General features: G+C 39.7%; 1 protein-coding gene across 3 annotated transcripts in view; it reads right to left on the reverse strand.

Annotated features, from left to right (window-relative positions):
• PEX5L (peroxisomal biogenesis factor 5 like) overlaps positions 1-14,266 on the reverse strand; it is a 217,697-nt gene that overhangs the window by 72,792 nt on the left and 130,639 nt on the right. Inside the window, exon 2 of one of the 3 annotated variants that reach the window (XM_075202176.1) lies at positions 476-541. The exons of the other annotated variants lie outside the window; for them this stretch is intronic. Coding sequence (XP_075058277.1) covers positions 476-541 — 66 coding nt within the window. The remainder of the gene's footprint in view (positions 1-475; positions 542-14,266) is intronic. 3 annotated transcript variants of the gene reach the window in all.

Consider the following 14,266-nt stretch of genomic DNA (forward strand, 5'->3'; position numbering starts at 1 on the left):
TCAGGTACAGTGTAAAATACCACAGTTGCAATACAAAGCTTTAAAATACTAGCCTTTTACTCTTTGTTAACTTTTACATTCTAGATGATAATTTCAGTCATATAAACAGGTTATGTTAGGTTTCTAATGAAAGGTGCAAAAGAAACAAGACCTTTTCATATATAAGTGGATAACTGAGTGCACATTTTAAAAGCTCATTTATCATTAGCATTCTTTTCCTTACAGTTAGAAGTCAAGATATTATGAACTGTTCAGTGTCTAACCAGAGGTACAGGCGCATTCCACTTAATGATAAAAGGTTACAAACCACTACTCTATTTTCACTAGCAGTCTAACCTATGCTGTTGCTACATCTACCAGCATGCTTCTAAATGCAAACATGGTTTCATTCTTACACAAAGCAATCTAGAGCACATACATGTATATATAGCTATGCATGCAAGTGAACTGTTTCCTTGTATAGAAAAAAACCCACCAAAATTGGGGTCAAGTCACTTTTTGGAAGACTGAACCACTTTTTCTTCAAGTTCACACCTACTACCTGAAAGAAGCCATGACACTTTTATTAGATCACATATGTTGCCCTAATGAACATGTAAACTAGAGATGGCCTTACTATGGAACAAAAACTATTGCTGAATGTCATATAAAGCTCCAACAATGAGTCATCTGACTGAGTATCCTAAGATAGGTAATAATTCAGCAATAGCTGGAGTGCCAGCGTTAACCATCCCTGACTTACAGTAATAGGAGCTAGCATTGTATTACAGTAACACAGCATGCATCCCTCCATTACCTTATTTACAGTAAGGGTCTCATTTAGAGCCAGGAACAAATCCAACTAAAGGGTGCAAAATTGCACCTGGACCAGCCGTATTGGATGCCTGCTTTTACTAGAATAGTAGCTTTAGTTTTACATTGCAATTTTGGGTTGAGCTAGGGTGCACCCCAATCCCAATTCCAAATCTGCCCCAACCCACCCGCAGTTCAACATGGTTTTACCAATTTACAAAATTGCACTTTCCAGATGGATTTACGGCTAACTCAAAACGAGACCCTACATGTACAAGGATGTTTGATATATGCAGCAACACAGGTTATTTTATATTCTGTCCTGAGACTATGGGATGTTTCCAAGAGACAGCATTAGACAAGTGTACAAAGGTCAAGAGCTCTTTTTGTTAAGAAAAGAGTAGAAGTACATAATTATATTCAATATCCCACTACAGTGTATTCTTCAGTAATAGCCAAAGGTCAGCTTTACTTTACCTTCATATCATTAAAATAGTCTCAATCAAATCTAGTGATCTTTCCTCATACCTTTCAATGCACAGCTAATTTATTTCTTCTTGTAAGCGGAGAGACATTTCTTATAACCAAAAAGTCGCCATGTATGAAAAGGCTTCAACTGATGGCCCATTAAAATGTAAATTACAAGGTTTTAGATTGGATTTTGAAAAGAAAGACCACACATTTTGTAATTCATATCCGAAATTGATAACAAGAGGATTTGCAGCATTGTTATTAATGTTTCTGCTGCTTTCCGGCTCAAAAATGAAAATATATTAATGTTAATTTTTGACTTTCTAAACTTTCTGTGCTTTCATTTTTCCTATGTTTTCACTAGAATAGAACTTGGCTACTGTTAGTTTATACTTTGTTGCAACAATGTTGCTCCTCTCTGCAAGGAATTGAGCCTTGGTGGTGCAGAGAAACTGTTTTTAAAAATAGAGATGCATGACATTGACAAATGTCAAAGAGTTGACAAAGAGTTTCCTAATTATCTTATTATTAATTTATATTAAAAATGAGTAAACAATTGATTTAGATGTCTTTGTAATATTGGTTAGTATAAAAGGTAGATTTTAAATTTACTATTACTTAGTACATATATACAATATACTACCATTGGTTGGTTTGTGACAAAGGTACATTGTATATAATGTATATCAGTATAATACTGTTCATAACTTATCATACAATCTGCAATTAAATTTTTTTTTTTACTATAGAATGTGAATTAGTTTCCATTGCTGAATAAATAGAAGGTATTCAATTATCTGTTATGTTCATTTGTTAAGTACAAAATATACAGATGTACTGTACATTTTAATTTTATGCAACTACATCTCCTCCTTGCAGATAAATAAGTGTGCACTCAATATCTACTTTGGGAAGTATCCCCATGTAAATGCACTACCAGATCATTTACAGTTTATGGTCAAGGTGGGAATGTGGATTTTGGAAAAAGCAAAACTTCAAAGTTTCACCTAATCAGACTTTATGACCATCCCCTTTTAGAATTTTTCCATTTAAGTGATGGGAGTGAGGTGTCATCAAGACTACTTTCATTTTACGCGTCACATTTGTATATTATAATGTTTTTATTATATTAGTAGCACTGTGTTTCTGAATGTGCTTGTCTGCGTAAAATCACACAGCCCTGATGGGTCGGTCAGGGCAATTTTCAGCATGAGTTGGTAGCCTATGGGAAGAGAGGGGGCACTGTTTTTGCACTTCCTCACAGACTGGGTCCCAATAAAAGTATAGGCTTTCATTCTCTCTTTCTTTAAACAGCAGATCCTACAAAATAAGGAACAATACTTTTTTTTAAAATTTTGAAATCCGAGCAAATTTCACAGTGATTTGTGGCTTTTGGGGTCAAATTTGGTTGAGTTGTGGCAGATAGATTCTTTTGGGGCTTCAAAAAAATCATACTGATATCAATGAAGTGCAAAATGTGTATAATAAGAAGGAAGTGTATTTGATAGCAATGGGCTTTTTTATAAAAGAAAAAAATCAATTGTATAATTTAACATGTAAAATAGGAATATATAAGGGAAATGGTTTAGCTCATGTTGACAAGAGGGTGTAAATGGATGTGCCATTGTACTAAACTGTGTGTTATTTTTCTTTTACAATTTTTATTGCTTGGATTTTTTCATATGGCCCGTCATACAGGGAAATTGTGGTCCTGCTGACTCTCTGCACTTTGTCTGTGGCTTGACTGGAATCTATAGACCAAACAGGATTGGGGGCTTTTCCTGTTCAATTTTTTCTCATGGGAGATCACCTCTGAGAGGAACAAAATGAAATCTTCATATCTGCAAGATAGCTTAGATTATTCAGGGAGACAGTAGCCTGCAGCTGGATGCACTAGTTAGACAGGTAGGGAAGCTGGGCAGGGAAGACAAGGGGGAGATCAGGTGAATAGGGCTGGAATAAGCACATGGGCAGAAATAAAAAAAAAACAAGGGACCCCCATATGGAAGACAAGGGGGCAGACACATACAATGAGGGAACAATGGCAGATAAGACATTGGTAACACAAAGGAGTATCCAGACAAGACTACTGAAGATAAATAAAGAAATGAGGAGAACAAAAGACATGAGGGGTGCGGCAAGATTGCAGATAAGACATAGGATAGAGATGAGGAACGGGAGGAACTGATGTTGAATTGAAAAGGGGCAGACAAGAGGCACAGTAGCCATGAGCAGGGCTGCCAAGAGGAATTCAGGGCCCGGGTACAACAAACTCATGGGGCCCCCCCATAGTTGAGTAAGCCCTAAAAATTTTTTGCGCCGCCTAACGGCGGCGCAAAAAACACGACGCGGGTTTGGTCATACATTCAGGGGCGTGTCAATGCGCCATTGGGGCGTGGCTAGCCTAACGACGGTGCAAAAAATTTCGGGAATGTGGTCATACATTTGGGGCCGTGGCAATGCACCGTTGGGCGCATAGCTAGCACATCAAAATCACTAGGTCCTGAATTCACCACAGCGTCACATATGTCCAAGCACTCCTGACTTTTAAGACATCCAGCACCACAGTGTAGTATACAAAGAATGCAGTGTGTACACAAACAGTTCAGTCTTGGCCTGCGCCCACTGGGCTCACCAAACATTGGCATTGTCCCTACTAGAATCACAACATTTCACACACTATGCTGCTCTGTCCTACCTGTTCTTCTCACTTTCTCCACCCGAGGCTGCTGGTTTCTTTAGTTGTGGCTTGCCTGGATCTTGGAATGTAGAAGGACCTATTTGGGAAAAAAATGGCTACATTTAGAAAATTTCAGTCAGACGCAGCGTTAAATCAATAGCACCCACGATTAATAATTAGGCCTTCCTCCAGCCCCAACATTAAAATAATAGAATTCACATGTAATAAATAAACCTATTTCCCGTCATGCAAACAGCCTAGCAATACCTATTTCCCGCAACCATCACTGCCATTAAATAATTCATAGTCACATTTAATAAATAGACCTCATCCTCCCCAAACTCACCTCCACATTCAATAGGCCCCAAATCACCCCATCTTAAATTAATAATCCCCACTATTAAATTGCCTCACCATCACCCTACAAACAAAATAGCGCCCATTAATTAGCCACCACCTACCGCACACACACTACATTGCAACAAGCCCCATCACAACTACACTGCGCCCTCCATGCTGCTTTCCCCCCTTTTTATTCACTCTGTGCCTCTTTGCCCCTTTTTTTTATAACTCTGTGCCTCTCTGCCGCTGTTTTCCTCCTCTGTGCCTCTCTGCCCCTGTTTTCCTCCTCTGTGCCTCTCTTTTCCTCCTCTGTGCCTCTCTTTTCCTCCTCTGTGCCTCTCTTTTCCTCCTCTGTGCCTCTCTTTTCCTCCTCTGTGCCCCTCTTTTCCTCCTCTGTGCCCCTCTTTTCCTCCTCTGTGCCCCTCTTTTCCTCCTCTGTGCCTCTCTTTTCCTCCTCTGTGCCCCTCTTTTCCTCCTCTGTGCCTCTCTTTTCCTCCTCTGTGCCTCTCTTTTCCTCCCCTGTGCCTCTCTTTTCCTCCTCTGTGCCTCTCTTTTCCTCCTCTGTGCCTCTCTTTTCCTCCTCTGTGCCTCTCTTTTCCTCCTCTGTGCCTCTCTTTTCCTCCTCTGTCCCTCTCTTTTCCTCCTCTGTGCCTCTCAGTTTCTTTCCTTACCTTTTGTCAGCTTCTTTCTTTTCTTCTCTTCTCTTCTGTCTTCTCTTCTTTCTTCTTCTTTGGTCTTGTCAGGCTGCGGCGCTCCTCACTGACTGACTGCCGGGCGTGACTTGATGACGTCACGCCCGACAGTCAGTGTGAATGGAGAAGACAGGAGAGGAGGGACGCGGCGCCGCGGTCACGTGAGTATTGATTTTTTTTTTTTTTTTTTTATTTCTTATAGCTCCCCCCACCAACGCCCCCCCCCCCTCCCCCTACCCCGCGGGAATTTTTTTTTTAAAAAAATAAAAATACGCAAAATACAAAAAAATAAAATAAAAAAAAAAAATGACAAAAAATAGCAGCAAGGGCCCGGCCCGGGCCCCCTGGCATGGCCGGGCCCGGGTAAAATGTACCCGCTCCCCCCCCCTCTCGGCGGCCCTGGCCATGAGGGGGTGAGGTGATGTGGCAGAGAAGACATCAGGAAAATTAGTACACTGACAGCCATGATGTAAAAGGAGGAGCAGAGAGGAGGGAAACAAAAGCAAATAAATTGGAGACAGAAAGGAGACAATTTGTAATGAACAGAAGGAATATAGTGGAGATGAGTGTTGTTATGTAGTGCAGTGGGCAGCAGACAGAATAGATGAGAAAAGAGAGATAAAGGGTGTAAATATGAGGTAATTAAACTGGAAAGTACAGAAATATGATGCTCAGTGGCAACTAGCAGGAGAGACGTGGCAGATAAAAGGGGGCAGAGATGACAAAGGCAGATATATATATATATATATATATATATAGAGAGAGAGAGAGAAAACAGTTGGCATGAAGTGCCATGCGTCATGAGAGAAGACATGGGGCTAGGTAGGATTTATGTGTGCATATTGTACGTCCTACCTCTCTATGTAGCAAACATGGGTTAGAACCCACCAAATATTTCCTAAATTGAATGTAATCACTTCTGCTTACAATATATATTTTGTGGTGAGCTGCTCTTAACTTTAATAGTTAAAGACTATTAATATACGAAGAGTTAGACTTGCTTGTAAGATTGGTATTCAAGTGTGTTTGGTCTTTTTCTAATGAACACACTATTTTACATAAATAAATGCATTTTAATTGAACAAAATACTAATACTCCCAACCTCTTCAAAAGATCTTTATAAAAAAAAATTAAAAATTAAAAAATTCTTCAGTCCGTAAGTCCATAAATGTAACTGTGCTTTCCATTTTCAAAAACAAAAAGAATAAAGAAAAAACACCCTAAAGAAACCTGGAAAAGGGCAGCCAGGCAGCATTATATAGAAGCGTTAGGCAATACGTGGACCTACATAATGAGGCCTTTAGTTCCACCACAGGTGGAGAGACACAGGTTGACTGTTTTATACAACACTTCTAAGCAATGCTTGACTCTATCTGTTGTGGAGCTACAAGATCCAGCATTTTAGCTGGGGAGCCATGTAACGCCTACATATATACGGTATATGATGTTGATTAAGTGTCTCTCCAGCAGCTGAAGACTTGTAGCTTCACAGCAGCTGGAAATACACAGGTTGTCTAACTGGCTGCTTACTGATACTGCTCGGGCACCCTATGGCTGTCCAGCTGCTGGGGAACTATAAATCACAGGAGTCCTGCTAGGCAGATTTCAGTTAATTATCTTTTGTAACTTGGAAATAGCCTAATGATTCCATATTCTGGGCCACTCCATATAAAAACAGCTGTCCCTGTCAACCTGTCACATTTGTTCTCAGCTGTTAATCTTTGCTGTGCCTCTAACATACATTAGTTCAAGTTTCTGTTGTTTGCAATCTGTCGCTGAACTGTAACTAATGACACCTCTCTTATCCATGCACTGATATTTTTATTTTACTGAAAGAGTAGTAGATGATTGGAACATACTAGCAGTAGTGTAAAAACCAAGTAGTAAAGGACAAGCTTGGGATAAATATGTATGTCTTCATTCTTGGCTAATAATAGGTAAAATAGGCAGAGCAGATGGACTCGTTGAACATGTCCTATTAATAGAGTGTTTCTATGTTCTGTATAAGACATATGTGGCAACTGAACAGTGGATAGATACAGTAGTTGCCAACCTTTGCTCGTTTGTAGGTCCAAATGTTAAAGATTTTAGACATTTTTGTACTCTACAATGTTACAATTGGACACTATGAATAAAATATATCATCTATCTAGTACTTAATACTCAATACAATTCCTTATGTCTGATTTTATACTGTTTAAGCCTAATTAGTTAAACCTTTTGCTGAGTGTGAATTATCTTCACCAAACAGTCCATAATTAAGGGTGAAGAGTTTTACTTATATTCAACACCTCAGAGGGATGAGGGAAATTAATTTTTGTATTTTAATACTTAATCACAAATAAAATCTTCAAATACTGCCAAACTGGATTAGCATAATTCATATATCATGGCATAACAAAGTGTATAACGTATACACAAGAGCTATTTAGAACGTGCCCTCCCCTGTCTTGTTCACCCACACACCTGTGGGTGCACAAGACAAATTGCCTACCATAGCCACTGCATTAAAATGTAGCAGATTGCCAGAAATACTATTTTTTTCTTTTATCTTGTTGTTGTTGTTGTTCTTCTTATTATTATTATTACTATTAATATAATTAGTATCATATATTAAGCGCCACAGTGCTCTGCAGAGCGGTACAATAGGGAAAACAGTACATACATAAAACTGGGGCATACAAGGTAGCCAAAATAAATGCAGACATGAAAACAAAGGGTATGAAGGACCCTGCTCATTAGAGAGCTTACACTCTAAGTGGAAGAGGGCACAGCTGAAACAAGAGGAGCAAATGTGGTTCAGAGTGAGATTGGGACAGTTGTGAGGGTGCGCTAGTGTGAATAGTGTTACCAGGGATAAGGTCACCTTTAAAAAATACATGGGTTTTTAAAGAGAGTCTAAAGATTTGAAGGGAAAGCCTGATTGGGCATGGTAAGGAATTCCATAAGTGGGGAGCAGCACGGGAGAAGTCTTGTAGGCTGGAGTGAGAGGTGGTTTCCACAGATGAGACAAGGGGCAGGTCAGAGGTAGATCTTAGCGGGTTGTTGCAACCATTTTGCATCTCTCTGTAAACCTGTTAACCATTAATGCTGAAGAGAAGTTGATACTTTATAAGCTGTATTTTAACAATGGTATTCCTCTTATTAAATGTATCAAAGCATAAAACAATTAATAAAATGAACACCATTGTGAATATGAATTAAAAATGAGCTATTATCTGCTTTAAAATTTTGTGCACATTTCACTAACCTAAAACCAAACAGCAATTTTGCTGGCTGAGTCTATTACTGCATACCAAGAAGTGCTGAGGACAGCAAATCTACAGATATTAGTTCATTAAATGACCCACCGCCGTTACATGAGTGTGGTTTGACACACTAAACAAAAATGTAGTATAGGATTCAGGAGAAATGATAAGAAGTTGCCTTAGGCTGTTATGGATGTCATCCCCAAATGGCAAGAATGGGCTTATTAGCATAGATCACAGACATATAAATCCATAAACTCTCATGAATATCTAGTCACAAAATAGTCATCTTTATTATTATTGTGTGTAATGTGACTCATTGAATCAGACATTTATTAAAAATAAAGGCTAAATAATGTAAATTACTCACATGTCCTAAAACAAAAGTACGGTCCAAGATGCAGCTACAGTAAAAACATTGTACACTATCTTTTTAGCATTCTACGACTTAAATTAAACTGAATTGATGAAGAAAAAAAATCCTACCATTTATGGTTTGTGCTTCTTTGCTATATGGCTAAAATCACTTAACACTGTATGAAGGAAGAACTGCAATGCCTAAGCTGGACAAACACTATGCAATATCTACAGCATCATCAAGCAACTGGCCTAATATCACAGCATTGGGATTTCCAAAATGATTCTCATGTCTTATAATAATTAATTCAAACTGAATCTGATTAGTATTAGACATGTTATTGTGATCAAAGGATGACACCAGATGACCTCTTTTGGCTTGATTGTGCTGTCATCTTCACACTGACTTAATGATGTGAACAAATTGGACTTATTGCACTTCTGAATATACCGGATGAGCACCGAAAATTTAGTTTTACATCAGTCCATCTGGATGGTCTGCCAAGTGCATTTCAAGGTGCATGTCTACTCTCTGCTCTTGGTCGACACATCCAAAAACTAGAAGAACGCCTTGGTGTGGGAAAAACCTCTAGAGTCGCACTGTGCAAGAGCATAAATGTCACACAAAATAAAAGAAAAATGTCTCCTAAAATACTGCTTGATTGAAATGATTCATGATTCATAAGGAGACATGGGGACAGTCTTTATTGACCCAGTGTTGCTTGTGTGATACTCACAGTGCACCGGTTTGACATGGAAGTGCAAAGAAGGTTCCATTAAAAATATAGGACGAGACCCGAAAAACTCCAGGTTGGATCTAGAGCAATATTCAAGTACTTTTGTGGAGTGAAAGTGGACTTGTGACCCTTAGTGCAGCACGGGACCTTTGCCCCTACTTGCTAGGAATGCCTTCATTTAGTCCAACTCCTGTCCTCTGCTTGTGCAAACTTCTGCTCCTTCACAAATGTCATCATTTTTATCCCTAAACTAATGCACACTAATGTAAATTAATGCACAACGGGCCCAAACCTGGTTTGGCATTGAGCAGCATATATTCTATGCTTCCTAAAAGACCTCCTGGATGTGGCCAACACTGTACAACTTTGGCTCATATCTGTCAATGTTGTATGAGTAACTGTCCTATTTTGTATCCCTGGAAACCTGAGTTATTTTATTGAAATTCAACCTCCAGCAAACTGGAAGAAAATGTAATGTTTCTAGTTGATGTCACGAATTAAGATAGCAGCATTGCCTCTGACAAATACCTAATGATTAACAGAAAAGTATTTGCGAACTGATTTTGATATGGTATTACAATTGTCTTTCCAAACAAGAGTCATGTTAAATGTATTATCATTTATATATTGAATTCCAATCATTCTAGGTAAAATATAATTGTGCAAATATGTTGCATATAGTGAGTAACAATATGGGCAATTGAAAAATAAGTTAATATATGTGTTGTAGGTCCTTTCCCTTCCCCCTGCCCTCTATCCTCTCTCTCCTTCAACTATCCAAAAATGGGTTGTACGGTTTTAGTCCTGATATCTAGCTGCTACAACCATAACTTTACTGCTGGTATGTATGCAAATGCTACGAGTTTGCTATTTTATTTCTTCTGGACTGTATTGTAGTGACCTTTAATAAACACATGTTTAAAAATAAAATTAAATAAATATGTGTTGTAGGATGTAAGTACTATTTAACAAACTTATGGAGCTAAAGCAGTTTTGTTGAACTATACTTCTGCTCAAAGCAAAGATAAAAATGTTTGGACTTATCCTTATATCTTATTAAATGAGCCTGAATGTCTTGTTATTTTGCTTGTGCTTTAGAGGCCCTGGGCCTGATACCAAGTTAGATCTAAATATGTTTTTGTGTGTAAAATATGCTTTTCCATACTGCCCATGTGCACAAAAAATGCGTACGCCTACGTCCCTATACAGATTCAGTTAATTCTACCCGCAGTTATCTTCATTGACACTGTATGAATTAGGGTCAGTGATACATTCTAAAAAATGATAGCTAGACTCTGATTGGTTGCTATGGGCAACACTCCCACTTTTTGTTTTTAGACGTTTTAGTAAATCTATCCCCAGGAGTCTTGTTCTGTGACTTCGAGCCCAACAGTCTAGTACATGCGGTCTTCCATATTCATCTTTGATACAGGGAAACAGTTAACTTATAAGTAATAAAATGTATTAATTGAGGAAAAGAATTTGAGCAAAAACAAATGGAAAACACAATTAGCTGGGTTAAATGGAACTGTTGTTCAATAGCGTTACAGTCATGTTATGACCCTAGATCTGGGCTGGTGGCTTGTTCAATGTTTCTTTCCCAACTGCACAAGGGAACATTATAGCAGTAGCTTTATGTTCCCAAAAGAGACTAATAAAGACACTATTGCTTACAAAAGACCATATAAATGCTGTTCTCTGCCACTCATCACAGCAAATCACCAAGTGAAAAGTCTCCACTCCACTGCTGCTGTCTGTCACTGCTTTTCAGCTTTGTTTAATAAACTACCCCTGTGATAAGCAGCTGTGGTTCAAAAATACTGCTGCCTGAACCCCTGTGTGCCACTGCCCACCTTGCCTGGCAGCCTACCACATAGAGCTGTCAGTGAAGCTGCGGGTTGTGGGATGACATCACTCAGACTGTCCCCCTGGAATACAGTGAAGCTCTAAGTAAGCGCTGAGGTCATGAGTTCAATTCCCGACCATGGCTGTCACGGTTACAAACAGGAGTACAGCTAGGAGTCACAAATATGGTGAAAACACTGTTTATTGCAGAAAAGTATAAATAACAGGTAATCAAGAGTAGTAGTAAATACCAGGTGCAAGCTGATGCAGGAAGCAAAATGAATGTTCAGAAACCAGTAGGTACACAGCTAATGCAGGGAAGCAGGAGGTATGAACAGTTTCCAAGCAGCATGTAACCAGAGGAGCAAGGCAGGAGGATGAACAGTTTCCAAGCAGCATGTAACCAGAGGACCAAGGCAGGAGGAAGAATCCACAGGGTGCAACAACAGGATATGACATCAATAACCAGCAATGTGTGCTGGTAGTGACAGGTATATATAAGGGGAATGAGACACACCCAGGTGCATGGAATAATTAGTGAACAGTGTTAACTCCTAAGGTACTAGGAGCACAACAGGCACAATAGCAGCACCTCTGGTAAACAGAGGTACTGCTGCTAAAACACAAAATGAACACAAAATAGTAAAGTCTGATAGTCCAGGTTAGTAGCTGCCATGCAAAGCAGTATGCTGCAGGCAGATCGTGACAATGGCATTATCTGTGTGGAGTTTGTATGTTCTCCCTGTGTTTGCGTGGGTTTCCTCCGGGTGCTCCGGTTTCCTCCCACACTCCAAAAACATACTGGTAGGTTAATTGGCTGCTATCAAAAATTGACCCTAGTGTCTGTCTGTCTGTCTGTGTGAGTGTGTTTCTATATTAGGGAATTTAGACTGTAAGCTCCAATGGGGCAGGGACTGATGTGAATGGGTTCTCTGTACAGCGCTGCGGAATTAGTGGCGCTATATAAATAAATAATGATGATGATGATGATGATGTACCTAAGCACTCTCACCTTGACTGGTGGCAGACATGGTCCTTTCGATGAGTTGTGGTCAGTAGTGGGATGTAATACTGGTTCTTAGCACTTCTTAGTGAGAAACATCCTTCTATTCAGTAATAATCTAGCTAGAGATGACCCATACAATGTATATTTTCATCTTAATTTTAAGATATGGGTATGATTTTTGTCAATATTAGTAAGGAATTTTTCATGGTAAAGCAGTGTTTATAAGTGTATTTTTTTTACTTTAATGGAATAAGTGACATTTTCTTTTTCAAACAAAACCTTTCATTCCCTGTTCAATGCCTTATACCCATGAAAAGAAACAAGAAAGATGACATAAAATGACATCTTCAATATTCTCTTGAAGAGCAGACAGAAAAATACAGAAAAAACATTCACGTCTAGGGAAATATAATACATTCTATAGAGGAACGGAGATGAAAATACAATGCTAGAAGCAAGGAATAACAGTATGTAAGTGATATTATATCTGACTGTTTTATTGTCATTTGTTAGGTGTTAGAACAGCAGTTTGCTATATAACAACCCATTAGATTGCACAGACGAGAGATTGGCGTTAGTGGTAAAGAAAATAGAGCAGCTGAAAAAAGTTTAACTTGACTGTTAAGACCTATATTTTTATGTATTATTTAATGAGTAATGTATATACTTGTATAATTTTTTGTAAATGATAGTTATAATTAGGGTATATTGATATTAATTATAAGTGTCAGGTAAGGAGGCTACACAGCATGCTATTCATTCATTGTCTCTCCAGTGCTGCCACCAAAGCTTCATGTCAGCAATCATTGCTCCTCATGTGTATAGAGCATTCTAATTGCTAACTTAGAGCAAGAGTGCTTGAGAGACATAGGGGCGAATTCAATTCCCCCTGGAGTACCGCCATATTAAACCTATTACTGTTATTACGGTAATATTAACCCGGCTTTCTGCTCACAATTCAAGGAGCTGCGTGCAGAAAGCCGGCTTTGAAACTACCATAATAACGGTATTTAAGCGCACTATTACCGTAATAATGGTAATAGTATGCAGGCCGAGTTACTTTTTACAGTAAAGCGGCCAATTGAATTCCCCCCATAAGGGGAATTCAATTCAGTACGAAGTATATATTTTTACCGTAGTAACCATAAAGCTGCGCAGCCGCTATGTTCCAGATAACATTGCGGCTAATTGAATTCCTCCCATAGAGGGACATTTATAAAGCCAGGACAGAGGGAAAGCAGTGCAAAAATAACACAGAGTAGAGCTTACTTTTTTTGTGGTTTGCCAATCATTGCGCTGGAATGATCCCAGTTACGTAGAAAGTTTATGTGACTCTAATGTGCTCTATTTGTAATGTTACTACGTTGTTTGTGCTGGAATTGTTCAACAGAAAACACAGGCAAAATTATTGCCTTCACTTTAGGTCAGTGGTTCCCAAACTTTTGCAGTTCGCGGCACCCTTAGAGTCTCCATAATTTTTTTAAGGCACCCCTCCAAAATAATTACCGAGCAGTCCTGTTTTAGAAGTAATTGGGTCAAAAAATTGTAATAAGTATTTAGGTCAGGACAGAAATGCTTATTTAGTTGTATGCAAAAATGCCCCCTCTGCATCCAGACACTCTGCCCCCACTGCATCCAGACACTCTGCCCTCTGTCACGCTGTCCCCCCTCCTCTGCCCTCTGTCATGCTGTCCCCCCTCCTCTGCCCTCTGTCATGCTGTCCCCCCTCCTCTGCCCTCTGTCACGCTGTCTCCCTCCTGTCACGCTGCCCCCCTCCACTGCCCATCTCACGCTGTCCTCCTCCTCTGCCCACTGTCCCCCTCCTCTGCCCTCTGTCACGCTGTCCCAGCTCATCTGCCACACTGTCCCCCTCCTCTGCCCTCTGTCACGCTGTCCCCATCCTCTGCCCTCTCACGCTGTCCCAGCTCCTCTGTCAAGCTGTCCCAGCTCCTCTGCCCTCTGTCACGCTGTCCCAGCTCATCTGCCACGCTGTCCCCCTCCACTGCCCTCTGTCATGCTGTCCCCCTCCTCTGCCCTCTGTCATGCTGTACCCCTCCTCTGCCCTCTGTCATGCTGTCCCAGCTCCTCTGCCCTC

Source organism: Mixophyes fleayi, chromosome 3 (assembly GCF_038048845.1).
Source record: "Mixophyes fleayi isolate aMixFle1 chromosome 3, aMixFle1.hap1, whole genome shotgun sequence".
Classification (NCBI taxonomy): domain Eukaryota; kingdom Metazoa; phylum Chordata; class Amphibia; order Anura; family Limnodynastidae; genus Mixophyes; species Mixophyes fleayi.